The 27,562-nt window shown below is 55.4% G+C and overlaps 1 protein-coding gene across 1 annotated transcript in view; it reads right to left on the reverse strand.

The window, feature by feature from the left end:
- Window positions 1-2,222: 2,222 nt before the first annotated feature.
- The window catches only part of rab11fip4 (RAB11 family interacting protein 4 (class II)), a 51,607-nt gene continuing 26,267 nt past the window's right edge, over window positions 2,223-27,562 (reverse strand). The window contains 13 exon segments of the mRNA NM_001102700.1: window positions 2,223-2,681; window positions 2,842-2,984; window positions 3,042-4,843; window positions 4,924-5,039; window positions 5,121-6,636; window positions 7,414-7,557; window positions 7,963-8,115; window positions 8,233-8,370; window positions 8,776-8,857; window positions 17,573-17,713; window positions 18,541-18,644; window positions 24,994-25,093; window positions 25,423-25,458. Of these exon segments, the coding sequence (NP_001096170.1) occupies window positions 6,520-6,636; window positions 7,414-7,557; window positions 7,963-8,115; window positions 8,233-8,370; window positions 8,776-8,857; window positions 17,573-17,713; window positions 18,541-18,644; window positions 24,994-25,093; window positions 25,423-25,458 (1,015 nt within the window). The 3' untranslated portion in view covers window positions 2,223-2,681; window positions 2,842-2,984; window positions 3,042-4,843; window positions 4,924-5,039; window positions 5,121-6,519.

Here is a 27,562-nt window from a genome sequence, read left to right on the forward strand (position 1 = left end):
TTATGTACCCAGAGTGCCCCCAGGCTGGTACCTATGTGATGCCCCCTTGGGGATTGGCTTGGCATCCCTCTACACTGGAGCCTTTCCCAGCTACAAGTATTCATGGTTCCTCTCCTGTTGATGAGATATAAGGGGTGCCCTTACATGTACCCGCTTACATGTCTTATTATCTTAACTCCCACTACCCTCGCTGTTTTCCTATTCATATATTTTGTAAGAAGTCTTTTCTTCTTTATCATCAGCCTGTAAGTGGGTGCCATGCAGTGTATAGGAATGGGGTGCCCTGGCACACACCCACCTTCACCCTTACACATCCTTCCCGGGCAGTGTATAGGAATGGGGTGCTCTGGCACACACCCACCATTCACCCCTACACATCCCCCCCCGGGCAGTGTATAGAAATGGGGTGCTCTGGCACACACCCACCATTCACCCCTACACATCCCCCCCCGGGCAGTGTATAGAAATGGGGTGCTCTGGCACACACCCACCATTCACCCCTACACATCCCACCCCAGGCAGTGTATAGGAACAGAGTGCTCTGGCACACACCCACCATTCACCCCTACACATCCCCCCCCGGGCAGTGTATAGGAACAGGGTGCTCTGGCACACACCCACCATTCACCCCTACACATCCCCCCCCGGGCAGTGTATAGGAACAGGGTGCTCTGGCACTCACCCACCATTCACCCTGTATGGGTGTGTATGGGTATGTATGGGTATGCGTGGGTGGGTATGTATGGGTATGTGTGGGTGGGTGTGTATGGGTATGCGTGGGTGGGTATGTATGGGTATGTGTGGGTGGGTGTGTATGGGTATGCGTGGGTGGGTATGTATGGGTATGTGTGGGTGGGTGTGTATGGGTATGCGTGGGTGGGTATGTATGGGTGTGTATGGGTATGCGTGGGTGGGTGTGTATGGGTATGTATGGGTGTGTATGGGTGTGTGTGGGTATGCATGGGTGTGTATGGGTATGTATGGGTGTGTATGGGTATGCGTGGGTGGGTGGGTGGGTGTGTATGGGTATGTATGGGTGTGTATGGGTATTCATGGGTGTGTATGGGTATGTATGGGTGTGTATGGGTATGCGTGGGTGGGTATGTATGGGTATGTATGGGTGTGTATGGGTATGTATGGGTGTGTATGGGTATGCGTGGGTGGGTATGTATGGGTGTGTATGGGTATGCATGGGTGTGTATGGGTATGTATGGGTGTGTATGGGTATGCGTGGGTGGGTGTGTATGGGTATGTATGGGTATGTATGGGTGTGTATGGGTATGCGTGGGTGGGTGTGTATGGGTATGTATGGGTGTGTATGGGTATTCATGGTGTGTATGGGTATGTATGGGTGTGTATGGGTATGCGTGGGTGGGTGTGTATGGGTATGTATGGGTGTGTATGGGTATTCATGGGTGTGTATGGGTATGTATGGGTGTGTATGGGTATGCGTGGGTGGGTGTGTATGGGTATGTATGGGTGTGTATGGGTATGTATGGGTGTGTATGGGTATGTATGGGTGTGTATGGGTATGTATGGGTGTGTATGGGTATGCGTGGGTGGGTGTGTATGGGTATGTATGGGTGTGTATGGGTATGTATGGGTGTGTATGGGTATGTATGGGTGTGTATGGGTATTCATGGGTGTGTATGGGTATGTATGGGTGTGTATGGGTATGTATGGGTGTGTATGGGTATGCGTGGGTGGGTGTGTATGGGTATGTATGGGTGTGTATGGGTATGTATGGGTGTGTATGGGTATGTATGGGTGTCAGAATCAGTTGGGATTCGAACACGGCTTGACGTGTTCCTGGCAACATGCACTTGCCCCTCCTGAGCCACTGGAGGCATTTTGGGCTGATTCTGTCCGATTCTCTTGTTTGTCTTCTACTTTTCTGTCTGCTCCCTTTCCTCCGCCCACCTCATTATCCTCATGTGTTTCCCATCTTCTAATCTTGACCCTTTATAAGCCTGTCCTTGGCCATTGCCCCTGGCTTGGTCATTAAGTTGTTTCTAGTGACCCTGCCGCTGTGTTCCTGTGTTTATTCTCGTTACCCTCTTCTGGTTCCAAGCTCCAGATTCTGAGTCCTGTTCCTACCCTTGCCCTGTTCTCTGGTGCCCTTCCTTGTTCGGTTCTGATTCCCCGGTTCTGCCCTTGCCCTGTTCTCTGGTGCCCTTCCTTGTTCGGTTCTGATTCCCCGGTTCTGCCCTTGCCCTTTTCTCTGGTGCCCTTCCTTGTTCGGTTCTGATTCCCCGGTTCTGCCCTTGCCCTGTTCTCTGGTGCCCTTCCTTGTTCGGTTCTGATTCCCCGGTTCTGCCCTTGCCCTGTTCTCTGGTGCCCTTCCTTGTTCGGTTCTGATTCCCGGTTCTGCCCTTTTCTCTGGTGCCCTTCCTTGTTCGGTTCTGATTCCCCAGTTCTGCCCTTGCCCTGTTCTCTGGTGCCCTTCCTTGTTTGGTTCTGATTCCCCGGTTCTGCCCTTTGCCCTGTTCTCTGGTGCCCTTCCTTGTTTGGTTCTGATTCCCCGGTTCTGCCCTTGCCCTGTTCTCTGGTGCCCTTTCCTTGTTTGGTTCTGATTCCCCGGTTCTGCCTTGCCCTGTTCTCTTGGTGCCCTTCCTTGTTTGGTTCTTGATTCCCCGGTTCTGCCCTTGCCCCTGTTCTCTGGTGCCCTTCCTTGTTCGGTTTCTGATTCCCCGGTTTCTGACCCTTGGCCTGTTCTCTGGTGCCCTTCCTTGTTCAGTTCTGATTCCCCGGTTCTGCCTTGCCCTGTTCTCTGTGCTTCCTTGTTCGTTCTTGATTCCCCGGTTTGACCTTGCCCTGTTCTCTGGTGCCTTCTTGTCGGTTCTGATTCCCCGGTTCTGACCCTTGGCCTGTTCTCTGGTGCCCTTCCTTGTTCGGTTCTGATTCCCCGGTTCTGCCCTTGCCCTGTTCTCTGGTGCCCTTCCTTGTTCGGTTCTGATTCCCCGGTTCTGCCCTTGCCCTGTTCTCTGGTTGCCCCTTCCTTGTTCGGTTCTGATTCCCCGGTTCTGCCCTTGCCCTTGTTCCTGGTGCCCTTCCTTGTTCGGTTCTGATTCCCCGGTTCTGCCCTTGCCCTGTTCTCTGGTGCCCTTCCTTGTTCGGTTCTGATTCCCCGGTTCTGCCCTTTTCTCTGGTGCCCTTCCTTGTTCGGTTCTGATTCCCCAGTTCTGCCCTTGCCCTGTTCTCTGGTGCCCTTCCTTGTTTGGTTCTGATTCCCCGGTTCTGCCCTTGCCCTGTTCTCTGGTGCCCTTCCTTGTTTGGTTCTGATTCCCCGGTTCTGCCCTTGCCCTGTTCTCTGGTGCCCTTCCTTGTTTGGTTCTGATTCCCCGGTTCTGCCCTTGCCCTGTTCTCTGGTGCCCTTCCTTGTTTGGTTCTGATTCCCCGGTTCTGCCCTTGCCCTGTTCTCTGGTGCCCTTCCTTGTTTGGTTCTGATTCCCCGGTTCTGACCTTGGCCTGTTCTCTGGTGCCCTTCCTTGTTCGGTTCTGATTCCCCGGTTCTGACCTTGGCCTGTCCTCGACTTCGCTTGTTTGCTGCCAGCCCTGACCTTTTGCCTGAATTGGATTCTGTCTCTCCCTGCTGTTTCTACTATTCAAGTGTGAGTATCCATTGTGTGCACTGTTCCTACTTCTACGTTCATTAAAGTTCTTTTCACTAATCATCATGGCCTCTGACACCAGTTCTGTGATCTATGGTTACACTCTGGGTTACGCAGTCTTCAGGCTCCCAACATCCTGGTACTCCATGGCGTCTCCTCAGGGAGATCTTGACAATGGGTATGAACGGGTGTGTGTGGGTATGTACGGGTGTGTGTGGGTATGTACGGGTGTGTGTGGGTATGTACGGGTGTGTGTGGGTATTGTGACATAACAAGTTGTTTGGGATCTTTTTGTTTTGGACCTACAGTACCAAGACATGGCTGTGCCTGCTGAAAACCACAAAAAGATGGTGCACATACCCTCAGTGCTTCCTTGCGTTGGTTTTCCAATTCCTGGATACTCCCATACTCTTTTATCAATTCCAGTTCCTGATACACCAGGTCAGCAAGCCAGTCCCTCCGTTCCTCTGTATCATTCATTCCTATATAAAAGAAGCGCTGTGCATAGAGGGTATGGAATTCCCCCTCTGGGTTACCCACAAAGGTGCTATAGTCACAGAAATTCAGCCTCTCCCATTGGCCGTGCCATTCCGCCAAGCTACAGGGAAGCGGGAGCACTGTATAGGGACTGTGCCAATATCTCCCACCTGGTTGGTGCATGGTGCGCTGCAGAACATAGTACCCATCCTCCAGGTCTGCCTCTCCTGCCACTAACTGCCCTACTCCATATGCCAGGCCCTCATCCCCAGATAGTCCCAGTGACTCACATCTCAGCCAGAACAGGGTCCTCTCTCTGGGATCAGTAGGGATCTCTGGAGTCCAGGAGTAATCCATGCGAGCGAAGAGATCCAATGGGTCAGCGTAGAATCCAGGTGGGGTGCTCATGGTGCCTTTTGGGTCCTGGGATCCTATCCCACCGCTGCCACCAAATTATGTCACAACCTCAGGGCCGTGAGTTCCCAGACATAGGGCAGGACCCAAAGAGCAAACAGTTGGTATCACAGGATGAGGCATTTATTGGAGAAATGGCAAGTAGCCATCAGCATGTTCCCATAAGCCAGTAGGTGGTAGCCAGCCTGCACTCTTGTTCCTTGATTCCAGGGGAACAGTCCTTCCGTAGGGAATAGGGGAATACACACAGCTGGGGGGAATCTTCTTGCCCCAGCTAGGGTAGGTTCCAGGGGAACAGTCCTTCCGTAGGGAATAGGGAAATACACACAGTTGGTAGGAATCTTCTTGCCCCAGCTAGGGTAGGTTCCAGGGGAACAGTCCTTCCGTAGGGAATAGGGAAATACACACAGTTGGTAGGAATCTTCTTGCCCCAGCTAGGGTAGATTCCAGGGGAACAGTCCTTCCGTAGGGAATAGGGAAATACACACGGTTGTGGGGAATCTTCTTGCCCCAGCTGGGGTAGGTTCCAGGGGAACAGTCCTTCCGTAGGGAATAGGGAAATACACACAGTTTGGGGGAAATCTTCTTGCCCCAGCTAGGGTAGGTTCCAGGGGAACACAGGGGAGGTTGTCCTGCCGTAGCTAAGGTTACACCCCAGACAAAAGGCTCCTTGGAACTCTTGGCAGCCACCTTTGTAGCCAGAAAGGGAGCAGCCCCTGTCGTAAAATCAAAACAGGGTTTGATTCCTTCTGCCAACCCAAAGGCAGCTTCCAGAGGGGCCAATCCCACTGGGCCTATGGGATGCTACCTAGTGAGCATGCCCAGTTCAGTCTATTGTATTTACCAGACAGAGCACTGCTCTCACAAGGGGTAACTATGTGTATTGTGTTACAGGGTGTGGCTTTGTGTGCCCTCACAATAGGGGCAATTACATTGGAAGGGGCAATTACATTAGAAGGGCCAGACAGAGCCGGCTGGCTACACACAATTCACAATTAGATGAGATTAACCTACACAATGCATTTGCTACAACAGGTAGGAGGGGGCAGGGGGTACATTTCAGCATAACCACAATGTTTCATGTTTTCCCTCCAACTTGTTATGTCACAGGTATGAACGGGTGTGTGTGGGTATGTACGGGTGTGTGTGGGTATGTACGGGTGTGTGTGGGTATGTACGGGTGTGTGTGGGTATGTACGGGTGTGTGTGGGTATGTACGGGTGTGTGTGGGTATGTACGGGTGTGTGTGGGTATGTACGGGTGTGTGTGGGTATGTACGGGTGTGTGTGGGTATGTACGGGTGTGTGTGGGTGTGTGTGGGTATGTACGGGTGTGTGTGGGTATGTACGGGTGTGTGTGGGTATGTACGGGTGTGTGTGGGTATGTATGGGTGTGTGTGGGTGTGTGTGGGTATGTACGGGTGTGTGTGGGTGTGTGTGGGTATGTACGGGTGTGTGTGGGTATGTACGGGTGTGTGTGGGTGTGTGTGGGTATGTACGGGTGTGTGTGGGTATGTACGGGTGTGTGTGGGTATGTACGGGTGTGTGTGGGTGTGTGTGGGTGTGTGTGGGTATGTACGGGTGTGTGTGGGTGTGTATGGGTGTGTATGGGTATGTACGGGTGTGTGTGGGTATGTACGGGTGTGTGTGGGTATGTACGGGTATGTATGGGTATGAACGGGTGTGTGTGGGTGTGTGGGTGTGTATGGGTATGAATGGGTGGGTATGGGTGGGTGTGGGTGTATGACATGTATGACATTCCATGTGATGGGGAGGAATGTTGCCACCACGGCCCATAATGCACTTTGTATCCGCGTAGAATGGACCCTCACATCGCGGCCTCACAGGGAACAGCAGCGACATGGACGACAGTGACTTCCCACAGTGCAACAGAAACGTGAGGGTGGCACAAGGGTTAATGCGCCAAAGCCACAGATATTCACTGGGACACTGAGATTATAAATATATAAAACTATTTATATGGGCGACGGTACCAGTCTTCCTTCCCCCACAGTCGCTTAGTTCTTTATTTCCAATATGGAAGGGTTATGGTCCAGGATGGCCAAGATGATCTTATCCATGTACTGCCGCAAGCGGTAATTAATCTCCTCCTGTTCCTTCAGGGCCTCCATAAGCTGCGGGGAAACAAACAGCGGGTATTAGTCTGTGCCTGGGGCAAATATCTGAGTGTGGGGCAGTAACCGAGCTCCAAATCAACCCTCAACCAAGGCCACATAATGAGCCATCAGCCAGCTGAGTGTGAGTAAAGGCTGGGCACTTCCCATTAGCCATCAGCCAGCTGAGTGTGAGTAAAGGCTGGGCACTTCCCATTAGCCATCAGCCAGCTGAGTGTGAGTAAAGGCTGGGCACTTCCCATTAGCCATCAGCCAGCTGAGTGTGAGTAAAGGCTGGGCACTTCCCATTAGCCATCAGCCAGCTGAGTGTGAGTAAAGGCTGGGCACTTCCCATTAGCCATCAGCCAGCTGAGTGTGAGTAAAGGCTGGGCACTTCCCATTAGCCATCAGCCAGCTGAGTGTGAGTAAAGGCTGGGCACTTCCCATTAGCCATCAGCCAGCTGAGTGTGAGTAAAGGCTGGGCACTTCCCATTAGCCATCAGCCAGCTGAGTGTGAGTAAAGGCTGGGCACTTCCCATTAGCCATCAGCCAGCTGAGTGTGAGTAAAGGCTGGGCGCCATTACAGTTTTGTGTTAAAGGCCTCACACAGTGGGAGGGGCTCAAACTGCCAGAATAAGCCAATCATGAATCAAACCCAGTGATAACACATAAGGAAGTATATACAAGTCTCCGGCCATTACTCTCCCTGGCACTTCTATGGGAATAGGGCGCTTCAGGGTACAGTTGAAGGGATTATGAGTGTCAGCTCTTAGGGTGTAAGCCCTGCTGGCCTCTTACCTCATCCTTTGAGGCGGAGTCTATTTCAGCAGCCAGAGACTGAGCCTTGGTCTGGGTTGAAAAAAGACTTTTTGCTTCATAGAGGCTGAGGCTGAGGATTTGCCCGTTCAGGTCATCGTTCTGGTCCCGGAGTTTCTGGTTATCCTACGGGCAGAGCATCGGTTAGAATAAGGGCTAGGGGCTAGGGTTATGGGCTAGAGGGTAGGGGTAGGGTTAGGGGTTAGGCCCCCCGTGCGGCTGATACACACAGTATGGGGGGCACAGACACATACAGTAATAGAATGAATGGGATTGGCTGAATGCCCCCCGTGGGGCTGATACACACACAGTATGGGGGGGCACAGACACACACAGTAAAAGAATGAATGGGATTGGCTGAATGCCCCCCGTGGGGCTGATACACACAGTATGGGGGGGCACAGACACACACAGTAAAAGAATGAATGGGATTGGCTGAATGCCCCCCGTGGGGCTGATACACACACAGTATGGGGGGGCACAGACACACACAGTAAAAGAATGAATGGGATTGGCTGCCTCGGCTCATACCTGCTTTAGCCGCCGGATCTCCTGCTCCAGTTCCACCTCTCTGCTCTTTACATTGAGCTCAGTGAGGCCAGAGGGGGGGCCCCGGCCGGATCTCTCACATTCCAGTTTGTAGATCTGTAAGTGATCCAGTTCCCGTCTCAGATCTTCTATGAGCTGAGCAACAAGCAAGGGGGCAGGTCAGTAGGAACCAGTAGGAACCAGTAGGGTGTCTTCTCCCCCCACCCACCTTATACCCCACCTCTGGGTGCCCCGGTGAGGGCAGATACTCACCTCCTGGGTGGCTTCTCTCTCCTTCTGGAAATGCAGCCGGTTCTGCCTCAGTTTGTCCATCAGTCTCTTATATAAATCTGTCTCGTCCTTCAGCCTCAGGCTCGTGTCTTCCAACTTGTCCCACACTCTCTGCCGCTCCTGAGCATTGGGAGAAGGGGCTTGTGGGTAACGGCTGCCCCTACAGCTTGCACTTAACCCATTCTTACATGGAGGGGTTATTTAGGGTAGGGTTCATGGTGCACCAAGGGCAGCACCCACACGCAATAGGTGCCCCAAGGGCAACCCACACGCAATAGGTGCCCCAAGGGCAACACCCACACGCAATAGGTGCCCCAAAGGCAACCCACACGCAATAGGTGCCCCAAGGGCAACACACACGCAATAGGTGCCCCAAGGGGGTACACAGTATTCAGCACTCACACTACAGCGCACAGATCAGCACTCACTCACACCCAGTAACATATTGGTGCCCCTGAGTGGCTGCGCTAATGGAACAATAATAGCAGTGTTTGTGTCAGAGAAGAAGGTATAAGGGTAACAGACCTCATCGATTCTCACTGTGTGGGACTTCAGTCGGGTCAGGGACGTCAGTAAGTCTTCATTTTCTTCCTGCAGCTCTTGAACCCTGAGGAACAGAGGCCTGTGAGTCCCATGAATGAATATTGAGCAACAAATGGGCTCGGCAGCCACACACAGCACCAACACCGAGTTCCCCCACACAGCACCAACACCGAGTTCCCCCACACAGCACCAACACCGAGTTCCCCCCACAGCACTAGCACCGAGTTCCCCCACACAGCACCAACAGCGAGTTCCCCCACACAGCACCAACACCGAGTTTCCCCCACACAGCCACCAACACCGAGTTCCCCCACACAGCACCAACACCGAGTTCCCCCACACAGCACCAACACCGAGTTCCCCCACACAGCACCAACACCGAGTTCCCCCACACAGCACCAACACCGAGTTTCCCCACACAGCACAACACCCGAGTTCCCCAACAGCACCAACAGCGTGTTCCCCCACACAGCACCAACACCGAGTTTCCCCCACACAGCACCAACACCGAGTTCCCCCACACAGCACCAACAGCGAGTTCCCCCACACAGCACCAACACCGAGTTCCCCCACACAGCACCAACACCGAGTTCCCCCACACAGCACCAACAACCCGAGTTCCCCACACAGCACAAACACCGAGTTCCCCCACACAGCACCAACAGCGTGTTCCCCCACACAGCACCAACACCGAGTTCCCCCACACAGCACCAACACCGAGTTCCCCCACACAGCACCAACAGCGTGTTCCCCCACACAGCACCAACACCGAGTTCCCCCACACAGCCCAACACCGAGTCCCACAAAGCACCAACACCGAGTTCCCCCACACAGCACCACACCGAGTTCCCCCACACAGCACCAACACCGAGTTCCCCCACACAGCACAAACACCGAGTTCCCCCACACAGCACCAACACCGAGTTCCCCCACACCAGCACCAACACCGAGTTCCCCCCACAGCACCAACACGAGTTCCCCACACAGCACCAACACCGAGTTCCCCCACACAGCACCAACACCGAGTTCCCCCACACAGCACAAACACCGAGTTCCCCCACACAGCACCAACACGAGTTCCCCCACACAGCACAAACACCGAGTTCCCTCCACACAGCACCAACACCGAGTTCCCCCACACTAGCACCAACACCGAGTTCCCCCACACCAGCACCAACACCGAGTTCCCCCACACAGCACCAACACCGAGTTCCCCCACAGCCAGGCCACCACACACCGAGTTCCCCCACACAGCACCAACACCGAGTTCCCCCACACAGCACTAACGCCGAGTTTCCCCCACACAGCACCAAACACCGAGTTCCCCCACACAGCACCAACAGCGAGTTCCCCCACACAGCACCAACACCGAGTTCCCCCACACAGCACCAACACCGAGTTCCCCCACACAGCACCAACACCGAGTTCCCCCCACACAGCACCAACAGCGTGTTCCCCACCAGCACCAACACCGGTTCCCCACACAGCACCAACACCGAGTTCCCCCACACAGCACCAACAGCGAGTTTCCCCCACACAGCACCAACACCGAGTTCCCCACACAGCACCAACACCCGAGTTCCCCCACACAGCACCAAACACCGAGTTCCCCCACACAGCACCAACACCGAGTTCCCCCACACAGCACCAAACACCGAGTTCCCCCACACAGCACAAACACCGAGTTCCCCACACAGCACAACACCGAGTTCCCCCACACAGCACCAACACCGAGTTCCCCCACACAGCACCAACACCGAGTTCCCCCACACAGCACCAACACCGAGTTCCCCCACACAGCACCAACACCGAGTTTCCCCACACAGCACAACACCGAGTTCCCCACAAGCACAAACACCGAGTTCCCCCACACAGCACCAACACCGAGTTCCCCCACACAGCACAAACACCGAGTTCCCCCACACAGCACCAACACCGAGTTCCCCCACAACAGCACCAACACCGAGTTCCCCCACACAGCACCAACACCGAGTTCCCCCACACAGCCACAACACCGAGTTCCCCCCACACAGCACCAACACCGAGTTCCCCCACACAGCACCAACACCGAGTTCCCCCACACAGCACTAACGCGAGTTCCCCCCACAGCACCAACACGAGTTCCCCCACACAGCACCAACACCGAGTTCCCCCACACAGCACCAACACCGAGTTCCCCCCACACAGCAACCAACACCGAGTTCCCCCACACAGCACCACACCGAGTTCCCCCACACAGCACCAACACCGAGTTCCCCCACACAGCACCAACACCGAGTTCCCCCACACAGCACCAACACCGAGTTCCCCCACACAGCACTAACGCCGAGTTCCCCCACACAGCACCAACACCGAGTTCCCCACACAGCACAACAGCGAGTTCCCCCACACAGCACCAACACCGAGTTCCCCACACAGCACCAACACCGGTTCCCCCACACAGCACCAACAGCGTGTTCCCCCCACACAGCACCAAACACCGAGTTCCCCCACACAGCACCAACACCCGAGTTCCCCCACACAGCACCAACAGGAGTTCCCCCACACAGCACCAACACCGAGTTCCCCCACACAGCACCAACACCGAGTTCCCCCACACAGCACAAACACGAGTTCCCCCCACACAGCACCAACACCGAGTTCCCCACACAGAACAAACACCGAGTTCCCCCACACAGCACCAAACACCGAGTTCCCCCCACACAGCACCAACACCGAGTTCCCCCCACCAACAGCACACGCACCACCGAGTTCCCCCACAACAGCACCAACACCGAGTTCCCCCACACAGCACCAACACCGAGTTCCCCACACAGCACCAACACCGAGTTCCCCCACACAGCACCAACACCGAGTTCCCCCCACACAGCACCAACACCGAGTTCCCCACACAGCACACAAACACCGAGTTCCCCCACACAGCACCAACACCGAGTTCCCCACACCAGCACCAACACCGAGTTCCCCCACACAGCACCAACACCGAGTTCCCCCACACAGCACCAACAACCGTGTTCCCCCACCACAGCACCAACACCGAGTTCCCCCACACAGCACCAACACCGAGTTCCCCCACACAGCACCAACCCGAGTCCCCCACACAGCCCAACAGGTGTTCCCCCACACAGCACCCAACACCGAGTTCCCCCACACAGCACCAACACCGAGTTTCCCCACACAGCACAAACACCGAGTTCCCCCACACAGCACCAACACCGAGTTTCCCCACACAGCACAAACACCGAGTTCCCCCACACAGCACCAACACCGAGTTCCCCCACACAGCACCAACACCGAGTTCCCCACACAGCACCACACCGAGTTCCCCCCACACAGCACCAACACCCGAGTTCCCCCACACAGCACCAACACCGAGTTCCCCCAACACAGCACCAACACCGAGTTTCCCCCACACAGCACTAACGCCGAGTTCCCCCCACACAGCACCAACGCCGAGTTCCCCCACACAGCACCAACAGCGAGTTCCCGTACACACCACTAACGCCGAGTTCCCGTACACAGCACCAACACCCGAGTTCCCGCCACACAGCACTAACGCCGAGTTTCCCTGCACACAGCACTAACGCCGAGTTCCCGCACACAGCTACTAACGCCGTGTTCCCGTACACAGCACCAACAGCGAGTTCCCGTACACAGCACTAACACCGAGTTCCGTACACAGCAACCAACAGCGAGTTTCCCGTACACAGCACAAACACCGAGTTCCCATACACAGCACTAACACCGAGTTTCCCCCACACCAGCTACCAACAGCGTGTTCCCCCACACAGCACCAACACCGAGTTCCCCCCACACAGCACCAACACCGAGTTCCCCCACACAGCACCAACAGCGAGTTCCCGTACACAGCACTAACACCGAGTTCCCATACACAGCACTAACACCGAGTTCCCCCACACAGCACCAACAGCGTGTTCCCCCACACAGCACCAACAGCGTGTTCCCCCACACAGCACCAACACCGAGTTCCCCCACACAGCACCAACACCGAGTTCTCCCCACACAGCACCAACACCGAGTTCCCCCACACAGCACCAACACCGAGTTCCCCCACACAGCACCAACACCGAGTTCCCCCACACAGCACCAACACCGAGTTCCCCCACACAGCACCAACACCGAGTTCCCCCACACAGCACCAACACCGAGTTCCCCCACACAGCACCAACAGCGTGTTCCCCCACACAGCACCAACACCGAGTTCCCCCACACAGCACCAACACCGAGTTCCCCCACACAGCACCAACACCGAGTTCCCCCACACAGCACCAACACCGAGTTCCCCCACACAGCACCAACACCGAGTTCCCCCACACAGCACCAACCACCGAGTTCCCGTACACAGCACCAACAGCGTGTTCCCCCACACAGCACCAACAGCGAGTTCCCCCACACAGCACCAACACCGAGTTCCCCCACACAGCACTATCACAGAGTTCCCCCCACACAGCACCAACAGCGAGTTCCCCACACAGCACTATCACAGAGTTCCCCCACACAGCACCAACACCGAGTTCCCCCACACAGCACCAACAGCGAGTTCCCGTACACACCACTAACGCCGAGTTCCCCCACACAGCACCAACACCGAGTTCCCCCACACAGCACCAACACCGAGTTCCCGCACACAGCACTAACGCCGAGTTCCCGCACACAGCACTAACGCCGAGTTCCCGCACACAGCACTAACGCCGTGTTCCCGCACACAGCACTAACACCGAGTTCCCGTACACAGCACCAACAGCGAGTTCCCGTACACAGCACAAACACCGAGTTCCCATACACAGCACTAACACCGAGTTCCCCCACACAGCACCAACAGCGTGTTCCCCCACACAGCACCAACACCGAGTTCCCCCACACAGCACCAACACCGAGTTCCCCCACACAGCACCAACAGCGAGTTCCCGTACACAGCACTAACACCGAGTTCCCATACACAGCACTAACACCGAGTTCCCCCACACAGCACCAACAGCGTGTTCCCCCACACAGCACCAACACCGAGTTCCCCCACACAGCACCAACACCGAGTTCCCCCACACAGCACCAACACCGAGTTCCCCCACACAGCACAAACACCCGAGTTCCCCCACACAGCACCAACACCGAGTTCCCCCACACAGCACAAACACCGAGTTCCCCCACACAGCACCAACACCGAGTTCCCCACACAGCACTAACACCGAGTTCCCCCCACACAGCACCAACACCGAGTTCCCCCACACAGCACCAACACCGAGTTCCCCCACACAGCACCAACACCGAGTTCCCCCACACAGCACAAACACCGAGTTCCCCCACACAGCACAAACACCGAGTTCCCCCACACAGCACCAACACCGAGTTCCCCCACACAGCACCAACACCGAGTTCCCCCACACAGCACCAACACCGAGTTCCCCCCACACAGCACAAACACCGAGTTCCCCCACACAGCACCAACACCGAGTTCCCCCACACAGCACAAACACCGAGTTCCCCACACAGCACCAACACCGAGTTCCCCCACACAGCACAAACACCGAGTTCCCCCCACACAGCACCAACACCGAGTTCCCCCACACAGCACCAACACCGAGTTTCCCGTACACAGCACCAACAGCGTGTTCCCCCACACAGCACCAACACCGAGTTCCCCCACACAGCACCAACACCGAGTTCCCCCACACAGCACCAACACCGAGTTCCCCCACACAGCACCAACACCGAGTTCCCGTACACAGCACCAACAGCGTGTTCCCCCACACAGCACCAACACCGAGTTCCCCCACACAGCACCAACCACCGAGTTCCCCCACACAGCACCAACAGCGAGTTCCCCCACACAGCACCAACACCGAGTTCCCCCACACAGCACCAACAGCGTGTTCCCCCACACAGCACCAACACCGAGTTCCCCCACACAGCACCAACACCGAGTTCCCCCACACAGCACCAACACCGAGTTCCCCCACACAGCACCAACACCGAGTTCCCCCACACAGCACAAACACCGAGTTCCCCCACACAGCACCAACACCGAGTTCCCCCACACAGCACCAACAGCGAGTTCCCCCACACAGCACCAACACCGAGTTCCCCCACACAGCCACCAACACCGAGTTCCCCCACACAGCACCAACACCGAGTTCCCCCACACAGCACCAACACCGAGTTCCCCCACACAGCACCAACACCGAGTTCCCCCACACAGCACCAACACCGAGTTCCCCCACACAGCACTAACACCGAGTTCCCCCACACAGCACTATCACCGAGTTCCCCCACACAGCACCAACACCGAGTTCCCCCACACAGCACCAACACCGAGTTCCCCCACACAGCACTAACACCGAGTTCCCCCACACAGCACCAACACCGAGTTCCCCCACACAGCACCAACACCGAGTTCCCCCACACAGCACTAACGCCGAGTTCCCCTTGTTGGTAGATACACACAATGGCTGCCAGAAGAAGATTCCCACCCAGCCCATAATACACACAGTAACCAGTAGAATTAACCCTAAAAACAACTGGACTTCTCTGAGTGATTGGGTTGGACATAGAGCAGTGCAAGGAATTTACCATAGAGAGTAAGATGGAGACATGTATATTATGTATATGCGAGATTCCCGGTGCCATTAGGCACAGTAGAGAAGGAGTGGCACGGGTGGCACAGTAGAGGAGGAGTGGCACGGGTGGCACAGTAGAGGAGGAGTGGCACGGGTGGCACAGTAGAGAAGGAGTGGCACGGGTGGCACAGTAGAGAAGGAGTGGCACAGGTGGCACAGTAGAGAAGGGGTGGCACAATAGAGAAGGAGTGGCACGGGTGGCACAGTAGAGAAGGGGTGGCACAGTAGAGATGGAGTGGCACGGGAGGCACAGTAGAGATGGAGTGGCACGGGAGGCACAGTAGAGATGGAGTGGCACAGGAGGCACAGTAGAGATGGAGTGGCACGGGAGGCACAGTAGAGATGGAGTGGCACGGGTGGCACAGTAGAGAAGGAGTGGCACGGGTGGCACAGTAGAGAAGGAGTGGCACGGGTGGCACAGTAGAGAAGGAGTGGCACGGGTGGCACAGTAGAGATGGAGTGGCACGGGAGGCACAGTAGAGATGGAGTGGCACGGGAGGCACAGTAGAGATGGAGTGGCACGGGAGGCACAGTAGAGATGGAGTGGCACGGGAGGCACAGTAGAGATTGGAGTGGCACGGGTGGCACAGTAGAGAAGGAGTGGCACGGGTGGCACAGTAGAGAAGGAGTGGCCACGGGTGGCACAGTAGAGAAGGGGTGGCACGGGTGGCACAGTAGAGATGGAGTGGCAACGGGAGGCACAGTAGAGATGGAGTGGTACGGGAGGCACAGTAGAGATGGAGTGGCACGGGAGGCACAGTAGAGATGGAGTGGCACGGGAGGCACAGTAGAGATGGAGTGGCACGGGAGGCACAGTAGAGAAGGAGTGGCACGGGAGGCACAGTAGAGATGGAGTGGCACGGGAGGCACAGTAGAGATGGAGTGGCACGGGTGGCACAGTAGAGAAGGAGTGGCACGGGTGGCACAGTAGAGAAGGAGTGGCACAGTAGAGAAGGAGTGGCACGGGTGGCACAGTAGAGGAGGAGTGGCACGGGTGGCACAGTAGAGGAGGAGTGGCACGGGTGGCACAGTAGAGGAAGGAGTGGGCACGGGTGGCACGGAGTGGCACAGTAGAGGAGGAGTGGCACGGGTGGCACAGTAGAGGAGGAGTGGGCACGGGTGGCAACAGTAGAGGAGGAGTGGCATGGGTGGCACAGTAGAGAAGGAGTGGCACGGGTGGCACAATAGAGAAGGAGTGGCACGGGTGGCACAGTAGAGAAGGAGTGGCACGGGTGGCACAGTAGAGGAGGAGTGGCACGGGTGGCACAGTAGAGGAGGAGTGGCACGGGTGGCACAGTAGAGGAGGAGTGGCACGGGTGGCACAGTAGAGGAGGAGTGGCATGGGTGGCACAGTAGAGAAGGAGTGGCACGGGTGGCCACAGTAAGAGGAGGAGTGGCAACGGGTGGCACAGTAGAGGAGGAGTGGCACGGGTGGCACAGTAGAGAAGGAGTGGCACGGGTGGCACAGTAGAGGAGGAGTGGCACGGGTGGCACAGTAGAGGAGGAGTGGCACGGGAGGCACAGTAGAGGAGGAGTGGCACGGGTGGCACAGTAGAGGAGGAGTGGCACGGGTGGCACAGTAGAGAAGGAGTGGCACAGTAGAGAAGGAGTGGCACGGGTGGCACAGTAGAGGAGGAGTGGCACGGGTGGCACAGTAGAGAAGGAGTGGCACGGGTGGCACAGTAGAGGAGGAGTGGCACGGGTGGCACAGTAGAGAAGGAGTGGCACGGGTGGCACAGTAGAGGAGGAGTGGCATGGGTGGCACAGTAGAGGAGGAGTGGCACGGGTGGCACAGTAGAGGAGGAGTGGCACGGGTGGCACAGTAGAGGAGGAGTGGCATGGGTGGCACAGTAGAGAAGGAGTGGCACGGGTGGCACAATAGAGAAGGAGTGGCACGGGTGGCACAGTAGAGAAGGAGTGGCACAGTAGAGAAGGAGTGGCACGGGTGGCACAGTAGAGGAGGAGTGGCACGGGTGGCACAGTAGAGAAGGAGTGGCAAGGGTGGCACAGTAGAGGAGGAGTGGCATGGGTGGCACAGTAGAGGAGGAGTGGCACGGGTGGCACAGTAGAGGAGGAGTGGCACGGGTGGCACAGTAGAGGAGGAGTGGCACGGGTGGCACAGTAGAGGAGGAGTGGCACATTACCTGGCACTCAGCAGCTCAATCTCGGTGCCTTTCTCCCTCGCCAGCTTACTGTAGGTCTCTCTGTGGCGTTTGCTCTCCTCATCCAACACCTGCTCAGACTTGGTCTCCTGATCCCTCAGAAACTCTTCCAGTTCATGGACCCTAGAAAGAAATCAGGGAGTTAGATGGGCCCCCAGCCCCATATGGTTCCCCCCAGCCCCATATGGTTCCCCCCAGCCATTATTGCTTTGCTTCACTCTGTTTGGCGGGCACCCAGAGCCTGCCCAGGGGTATAAGGGGCAGTGGGAGCAACACTGTAGGTTTGGGCACCCAGAGAGCTAAAGGGAATGGGAAACACAGACTAATACAGTTGTATGGGGGGGGGGTCATATAAGAAATTCATTGGGTTCCTGTGCCCACCCTAGTGCCCATCTCAGTGCCCACCCTATTGCCCATATCAATGCCCACCCCAGTGCCCATCTCAGTGTCCACCCTATTGCCCATATCAATGCCCACCCTAGTGTCCATCTCAGTGCCCACCCTAGTACCCATATCAATGCCCACCCTATTGCCCATATCAATGCCCACCCCAGTGCCAATCTCAGTGCCCACCCTATTGCCCATATCAATGCCCATCCTAGTGTCCATCTCAGTGCCCACCCTATTGCCCATATCAATGCCCACCCTATTGCCCATATCAGTGCCAACCCTAGTGTCCATCTCAGTACCCACCGTAGTGCCCATCTCAGTGCCCACCATAGTGCTCATCTCAGTGCCCACCTCAGTGCCCACCCTAGTGCTCATCTCAGTGCCCACCCTAGTGCTCATCTCAGTGCCCACCCTAGTACCCACCTCAGTGCCCACCCTAGTGCTCATCTCAGTGCCCACCCCAGTGCCCATATCAGTGCCCATATCAGTGCCCATCTCAGAGCCCACCCTAGTACCCATCTCAGTGCCCACCCTATTGCCCAAACGGACATGCTTCTCACCGATGTACCAGGTGGATGTTCTCGTGCTTCAGTTTGTTCTTCACGTCCCCGTTAGTCAAGTTATCATTTTCCAGTTCTGTCACTTTCTTCTCTAGGAAACTCACCTGGGAGCAAATACACAGAATGAATCAGCGCTGCAGCATATGTTGGTACTGTGTATCTGTGCCCCTAACAACTACCCTGAGCCCTAACGCAGGGCTCACTCTGAGCGACACTAGCATTGTGTGTATCTGTGCCCCTAACAACTACCCTGAGCCCTAACGCAGGGCTCACTCTGAGCGACACTAGCATTGTGTGTATCTGTGCCCCTAACAACTACCCTGAGCCCTAACGCAGGGCTCACTCTGAGCGACACTAGCATTGTGTATATCTGTGCCCCTAACAACTACCCTGAGCCCTAACGCAGGGCTCACTCTGAGCGACACTAGCATTGTGTATATCTGTGCCCCTAACATCTACCCTGAGCCCTAACGCAGGGCTCACTCTGAGCGACACTAGCATTGTGTATATCTGTGCCCCTAACAACTACCCTGAGCCCTAACGCAGGGCTCACTCTGAGCGACACTAGCATTGTGTATATCTGTGCCCCTAACAACTACCCTGAGCCCTAACACAGGGCTCACTCTGAGCGACACTAGCATTGTGTATATCTGTGCCCCTAACATCTACCCTGAGCCCTAACGCAGGGCTCACTCTGAGCGACACTAGCATTGTGTATATCTGTGCCCCTAACATCTACCCTGAGCCCTAACGCAGGGCTCACTTTGAGCGACACTAGCATTGTGTATATCTGTGCCCCTAACAACTACCCTGAGCCCTAACGCAGGGCTCACTCTGAGCGACACTAGCATTGTGTATATCTGTGCCCCTAACATCTACCCTGAGCCCTAACGCAGGGCTCACTCTGAGCGACACTAGCATTGTGTATACCTGTGCCCCTAACATCTACCCTGAGCACTAACACAGGGCTCACTCTGAGCGACACTAGCATTGTGTGTATCTGTGCCCCTAACAACTACCCTGAGCACTAACGCAGGGCTCACTCTGAGCGACACTAGCATTGTGTATACCTGTGCCCCTAACATCTACCCTGAGCACTAACACAGGGCTCACTCTGAGCGACACTAGCATTGTGTGTATCTGTGCCCCTAACAACTACCCTGAGCACTAACGCAGGGCTCACTCTGCGCGACGCTAGCATTGTGTGTATCTGTGCCCCTAACAACTACCCTGAGCACTAACGCAGGGCTCACTCTGCGCGACAATAGCATTGTGTATATCTGTGCCCCTAACATCTACCCTGAGCCCTAACGCATGGCTCACTCTGAGCGACACTAGCATTGTGTATATCTGTGCCCTAACATCTACCCTGAGCCCTAACGCACGGCTCACTCTGAGCGACACTAGCATTGTGTATATCTGTGCCCCTAACATCTACCCTGAGCCCTAACGCACGGCTCACTCTGAGCGACACTAGCATTGTGTATATCTGTGCCCCTAACATCTACCCTGAGCCCTAACGCACGGCTCACTCTGAGCGACACTAGCATTGTGTGTATCTGTGCCCCTAACAACTACCATGAGCACTAACGCACGGCTCACTCTGAGCGACACTAGCATTGTGTATATCTGTGCCCCTAACAACTACCCTGAGCCCTAACGCATGGCTCACTCTGAGCGACACTAGCATTGTGTGTATCTGTGCCCCTAACATCTACCCTGAGCCCTAACGCAGGGCTCACTCTGAGCGACACTAGCATTGTTTGTATCTGTGCCCCTAACAACTACCCTGAGCCCTAACGCAGGGCTCACTCTGAGCGACACTAGCATTGTGTATACCTGTGCCCCTAACAACTACCCTGAGCACTAACGCAGGGCTCACTCTGAGCGACACTAGCATTGTTTGTATCTGTGCCCCTAACATCTACCCTGAGCACTAACGCAGGGCTCACTCTGAGCGACACTAGCATTGTGTATATCTGTGCCCCTAACATCTACCCTGAGCCCTAACGCACGGCTCACTCTGAGCGACACTAGCATTGTGTATATCTGTGCCCCTAACATCTACCCTGAGCCCTAACGCACGGCTCACTCTGAGCGACACTAGCATTGTGTATATCTGTGCCCCTAACATCTACCCTGAGCCCTAACGCACGGCTCACTCTGAGCGACACTAGCATTGTGTGTATCTGTGCCCCTAACAACTACCATGAGCACTAACGCACGGCTCACTCTGAGCGACACTAGCATTGTGTATATCTGTGCCCCTAACAACTACCCTGAGCCCTAACGCATGGCTCACTCTGAGCGACACTAGCATTGTGTGTATCTGTGCCCCTAACATCTACCCTGAGCCCTAACGCAGGGCTCACTCTGAGCGACACTAGCATTGTTTGTATCTGTGCCCCTAACAACTACCCTGAGCCCTAACGCAGGGCTCACTCTGAGCGACACTAGCATTGTGTATACCTGTGCCCCTAACAACTACCCTGAGCACTAACGCAGGGCTCACTCTGAGCGACACTAGCATTGTTTGTATCTGTGCCCCTAACATCTACCCTGAGCCCTAACGCAGGGCTCACTCTGAGCGACACTAGCATTGTGTATACCTGTGCCCCTAACAACTACCCTGAGCACTAACGCAGGGCTCACTCTGAGCGACACTAGCATTGTTTGTATCTGTGCCCCTAACAACTACCCTGAGCCCTAACGCAGGGCTCACTCTGAGCGACACTAGCATTGTGTATACCTGTGCCCCTAATATCTACCCTGAGCCCTAACGCAGGGCTCACTCTGAGCGACACTAGCATTGTGTATATCTGTGCCCCTAACATCTACCCTGAGCCCTAACGCAGGGCTCACTCTGAGCGACACTAGCATTGTGTATATCTGTGCCCCTAACATCTACCCTGAGCCCTAACACAGGGCTCACTCTGAGCGACACTAGCATTGTGTATATCTGTGCCCCTAACATCTACCCTGAGCCCTAACGCAGGGCTCACTCTGAGCGACACTAGCATTGTGTATATCTGTGCCCCTAACATCTACCCTGAGCCCTAACGCAGGGCTCACTTTGAGCGACACTAGCATTGTGTATATCTGTGCCCCTAACAACTACCCTGAGCCCTAACGCAGGGCTCACTCTGAGCGACACTAGCATTGTGTATATCTGTGCCCCTAACATCTACCCTGAGCCCTAACACAGGGCTCACTCTGAGCGACACTAGCATTGTGTATATCTGTGCCCCTAACATCTACCCTGAGCCCTAACGCAGGGCTCACTCTGAGCGACACTAGCATTGTGTATATCTGTGCCCCTAACATCTACCCTGAGCCCTAACGCAGGGCTCACTCTGAGCGACACTAGCATTGTGTATACCTGTGCCCCTAACATCTACCCTGAGCACTAACACAGGGCTCACTCTGAGCGACACTAGCATTGTGTGTATCTGTGCCCCTAACAACTACCCTGAGCACTAACGCAGGGCTCACTCTGAGCGACACTAGCATTGTGTATACCTGTGCCCCTAACATCTACCCTGAGCACTAACACAGGGCTCACTCTGAGCGACACTAGCATTGTGTGTATCTGTGCCCCTAACAACTACCCTGAGCACTAACGCAGGGCTCACTCTGCGCGACGCTAGCATTGTGTGTATCTGTGCCCCTAACAACTACCCTGAGCACTAACGCAGGGCTCACTCTGCGCGACAATAGCATTGTGTATATCTGTGCCCCTAACATCTACCCTGAGCCCTAACGCATGGCTCACTCTGAGCGACACTAGCATTGTGTATATCTGTGCCCCTAACATCTACCCTGAGCCCTAACGCACGGCTCACTCTGAGCGACACTAGCATTGTGTATATCTGTGCCCCTAACATCTACCCTGAGCCCTAACGCACGGCTCACTCTGAGCGACACTAGCATTGTGTATATCTGTGCCCCTAACATCTACCCTGAGCCCTAACGCACGGCTCACTCTGAGCGACACTAGCATTGTGTGTATCTGTGCCCCTAACAACTACCATGAGCACTAACGCACGGCTCACTCTGAGCGACACTAGCATTGTGTATATCTGTGCCCCTAACAACTACCCTGAGCCCTAACGCATGGCTCACTCTGAGCGACACTAGCATTGTGTGTATCTGTGCCCCTAACATCTACCCTGAGCCCTAACGCAGGCTCACTCTGAGCGACACTAGCATTGTTTGTATCTGTGCCCCTAACAACTACCCTGAGCCCTAACGCAGGGCTCACTCTGAGCGACACTAGCATTGTGTATACCTGTGCCCCTAACAACTACCCTGAGCACTAACGCAGGGCTCACTCTGAGCGACACTAGCATTGTTTGTATCTGTGCCCCTAACATCTACCCTGAGCCCTAACGCAGGGCTCACTCTGAGCGACACTAGCATTGTGTATATCTGTGCCCCTAACATCTACCCTGAGCCCTAACGCATGGCTCACTCTGAGCGACACTAGCATTGTGTATATCTGTGCCCCTAACATCTACCCTGAGCCCTAACGCACGGCTCACTCTGAGCGACACTAGCATTGTGTATATCTGTGCCCCTAACATCTACCCTGAGCCCTAACGCACGGCTCACTCTGAGCGACACTAGCATTGTGTATATCTGTGCCCCTAACATCTACCCTGAGCCCTAACGCACGGCTCACTCTGAGCGACACTAGCATTGTGTGTATCTGTGCCCCTAACAACTACCATGAGCACTAACGCACGGCTCACTCTGAGCGACACTAGCATTGTGTATATCTGTGCCCCTAACAACTACCCTGAGCCCTAACGCATGGCTCACTCTGAGCGACACTAGCATTGTGTGTATCTGTGCCCCTAACATCTACCCTGAGCCCTAACGCAGGGCTCACTCTGAGCGACACTAGCATTGTTTGTATCTGTGCCCCTAACAACTACCCTGAGCCCTAACGCAGGGCTCACTCTGAGCGACACTAGCATTGTGTATACCTGTGCCCCTAACAACTACCCTGAGCACTAACGCAGGGCTCACTCTGAGCGACACTAGCATTGTTTGTATCTGTGCCCCTAACATCTACCCTGAGCCCTAACGCAGGGCTCACTCTGAGCGACACTAGCATTGTGTATACCTGTGCCCCTAACAACTACCCTGAGCACTAACGCAGGGCTCACTCTGAGCGACACTAGCATTGTTTGTATCTGTGCCCCTAACAACTACCCTGAGCCCTAACGCAGGGCTCACTCTGAGCGACACTAGCATTGTGTATACCTGTGCCCCTAACAACTACCCTGAGCACTAACGCAGGGCTCACTCTGAGCGACACTAGCATTGTTTGTATCTGTGCCCCTAACAACTACCCTGAGCACTAACGCACGGCTCACTCTGAGCGACACTAGCATTGTGTATATCTGTGCCCCTAACAACTACCCTGAGCACTAACGCACGGCTCACTGTGAGCAACACTAGCATCGTGTATATCTGTGCAGTGCTCCTCCAGTTTCCCTGTGGGTTGGTGTTTAACTGGGAGCTGTGGCCCAATGATGGGGTGCAGCAGGTATACACCAGTTATGTACCCCAGCTATGTACCCCCAGCTATGTACCCCAGTTATATACCCCAGCTATGTACCCCAGTTATAAACACCAGCTATGTACCCCAGTTATATACACCAGCTATGTACCCCAGTTATATACACCAGCTATATACACCAGCTATGTACCCCAGTTATATACCCCGGCTATGTACCCCAGTTATATACACCAGCTATGGACCCCAGTTATATACACCAGCTATGGACCCCAGTTATATACACCAGCTATGGACCCCAGTTATATACACCAGCTATGGACCCCAGTTATATACACCAGCTATGGACCCCAGTTATATACACCAGCTATGGACCCCAGTTATATACACCAGCTATATACACCAGCTATGTACCCCAGTTATATACCCCGGCTATGTACCCCAGTTATATACACCAGCTATGTACCCCAGTTATATACCCCGGCTATGTACCCCAGTTATATACACCAGCTATGGACCCCAGTTATATACACCAGCTATGGACCCCAGTTATATACACCAGCTATGGACCCCAGTTATATACACCAGCTATGGACCCCAGTTATAAACACCAGCTATGGACCCCAGTTATAAACACCAGCTATGTACCCCAGTTATATACACCAGCTATGGACCCCAGTTATATACACCAGCTATGGACCCCAGTTATATACACCAGCTATGGACCCCAGTTATAAACACCAGCTATGTACCCCAGTTATATACCCCGGCTATGTACCCCAGTTATATACACCAGCTATGGACCCCAGTTATATACACCAGCTATGGACCCCAGTTATAAACACCAGCTATGTACCCCAGTTATATACACCAGCTATGGACCCCAGTTATATACACCAGTTATATACACACAGGTATGTGCTTCTCACCTTCTCAGTAATGTCATTTTCGCACGAGTCAATACTGTCCCTGAACAGATCCTCGGTGCTGCCGTTGCTGCTGCTCAGGTTGCTGTTGTGCAACAGTTGCCTACAAACCAGACAGTCTCATTAGAAGCTCCATGTCGCCCCTCTTTTAGCCCTCAGCCCAGATTGGCTCAGATCCTGAAGTCTAACTAGAAGTCTCATTGGGAAGGTTGCAGTAATAAGTAGCTAATGGGATAGTATATAGTGCCCGTGCCCCGGGGGGAGTAACAGGGGATACGCCCGTGCCCGGGGGGGGTTACAGGAGGTACACAAGCGTAAGAACCTGTATAATTTCTATAATACAGTTCACTGGAGATCCAAGAAGGAATCCTCTTGCCCCGGGGTATCAGTGGCCAGTATAGAGCAATTACCCAATGTTTGTGGCTCTCTTACCTCCCAAATGCCGTGCTGGAAATCTTCCTGTTGGGGCTGTGGGAAGCAAAGAGACACATGAGTGGGCTGTGGGAAGCAAAGAGACACATGAGTGGGCTGTGGGAAGCAAAGAGACACATGAGTGGGCTGTGGGAAGCAAAGAGACACATGAGTGGGCTGTGGGAAGCAAAGAGACACATGAGTGGGCTGTGGGAAGCAAAGAGACACATGAGTGGGCTGTGGGAAGCAAAGAGACACATGAGTGGGGGGCACACAAAGCACTGGGGGCAAATACAGAGCTCACCGGCGGCTTTGGATATGTTTTCCTGCTGCACAGAAGGAGCAAACTTTGTCTTAAAATCACACGTGTGTCACAGCTTCCACTTCTGATTGATCTGCTGAGATGTTGTGCCCTAATGTGCCCCACTGTGCCCCACTGTGCCATGCTGGGCCTTCTGAGGCCAGTGGGCAAAGTGAGCTCCATCTGTACATCTCCCTCCCAGGGAATTGGACCATACACAGTGACCGGGTCAGTAAGGAGAGCCCAGACCGGGTCAGTAAGGGGAGCTCAGACCGGGTCAGTAAGGGGAGCCCAGACCGGGTCAGTAAGGGGAGCCCAGACCGGGTCAGTAAGGGGAGCCCAGACCGGGTCAGTAAGGGGAGCCCAGACCGGGTCAGTAAGGGGAGCCCAGACCGGGTCAGTAAGGGGAGCCCAGACCGGGTCAGTAAGGGGAGCTTAGACCGGGTCAGTAAGGGGAGCTCAGACCGGGTCAGTATAAATGTGCCCTAATGTGCCATGCTGGGCCTTCTGAGGCCAGTGGGCAAAGTGAGCTCCATCTGTACATCTCCCTCCCAGGGAATTGGACCATACACAGTGACCGCGTCAGTAAGGAGAGCCCAGACCGGGTCAGTAAGGGGAGCCCAGACCGCGTCAGTAAGGAGAGCCCAGACCGGGTCAGTAAGGGGAGCCCAGACCGGGTCAGTAAGGGGAGCTCAGACCGGGTCAGTAAGGAGAGCCCAGACCGGGTCAGTAAGGGGAGCCCAGACCGGGTCAGTAAGGGGAGCTCAGACCGGGTCAGTAAGGAGAGCCCAGACCGGGTCAGTAAGGAGAGCCCAGACCGGGTCAGTAAGGGGAGCCCAGACTGGGTCAGTAAGGAGAGCCCAGACCGGGTCAGTAAGGGGAGCCCAGACCGGGTCACTAAGGAGAGCCCAGACCGGGTCAGTAAGGGGAGCTCAGACCGGGTCAGTAAGGGGAGCCCAGACCGGGTCAGTAAGTGGAGCCCAGACCGGGTCAGTAAGGGGAGCCCAGACTGGGTCAGTAAGGAGAGCCCAGACCGGGTCAGTAAGGGGAGCCCAGACCGGGTCACTAAGGAGAGCCCAGACCGGGTCAGTAAGGGGAGCTCAGACCGGGTCAGTAAGGGGAGCTCAGACCGGGTCAGTAAGGGGAGCCCAGACCGCGTCAGTAAGGAGAGCCCAGACCGGGTCAGTAAGGGGAGCCCAGACCGGGTCAGTAAGGGGAGCTCAGACCGGGTCAGTAAGGAGAGCCCAGACCGGGTCAGTAAGGGGAGCCCAGACCGGGTCAGTAAGGGGAGCTCAGACCGGGTCAGTAAGGAGAGCCCAGACCGGGTCAGTAAGGAGAGCCCAGACCGGGTCAGTAAGGGGAGCCCAGACTGGGGTCAGTAAGGAGAGCCCAGACCGGGTCAGTAAGGGGAGCCCAGACCGGGTCACTAAGGAGAGCCCAGACCGGGTCAGTAAGGGGAGCTCAGACCGGGTCAGTAAGGGGAGCTCAGACCGGGTCAGTAAGTGGAGCCCAGACCTGGTCAGTAAGGGGAGCTCAGACCGGGTCAGTAAGGGGAGCTCAGACCGGGTCAGTAAGGGGAGCTCAGACCGGGTCAGTAAGGGGAGCTCAGACCGGGTCAGTAAGGGGAGCTCAGACCGGGTCAGTAAGGGGAGCTCAGACCGGGTCAGTAAGGGGAGCTCAGACCGGGTCAGTAAGGGGAGCTCAGACCGGGTCAGTAAGGGGAGCCCAGACCGGGTCAGTAAGGGGAGCTCAGACCGGGTCAGTAAGGGGAGCTCAGACCGGGTCAGTAAGTGGAGCCCAGACCTGGTCAGTAAGGGGAGCTCAGACCGGGTCAGTAAGGGGAGCTCAGACCGGGTCAGT

This window comes from Xenopus tropicalis, chromosome 10, assembly GCF_000004195.4.
Source record: "Xenopus tropicalis strain Nigerian chromosome 10, UCB_Xtro_10.0, whole genome shotgun sequence".
NCBI lineage: Eukaryota > Metazoa > Chordata > Amphibia > Anura > Pipidae > Xenopus > Xenopus tropicalis.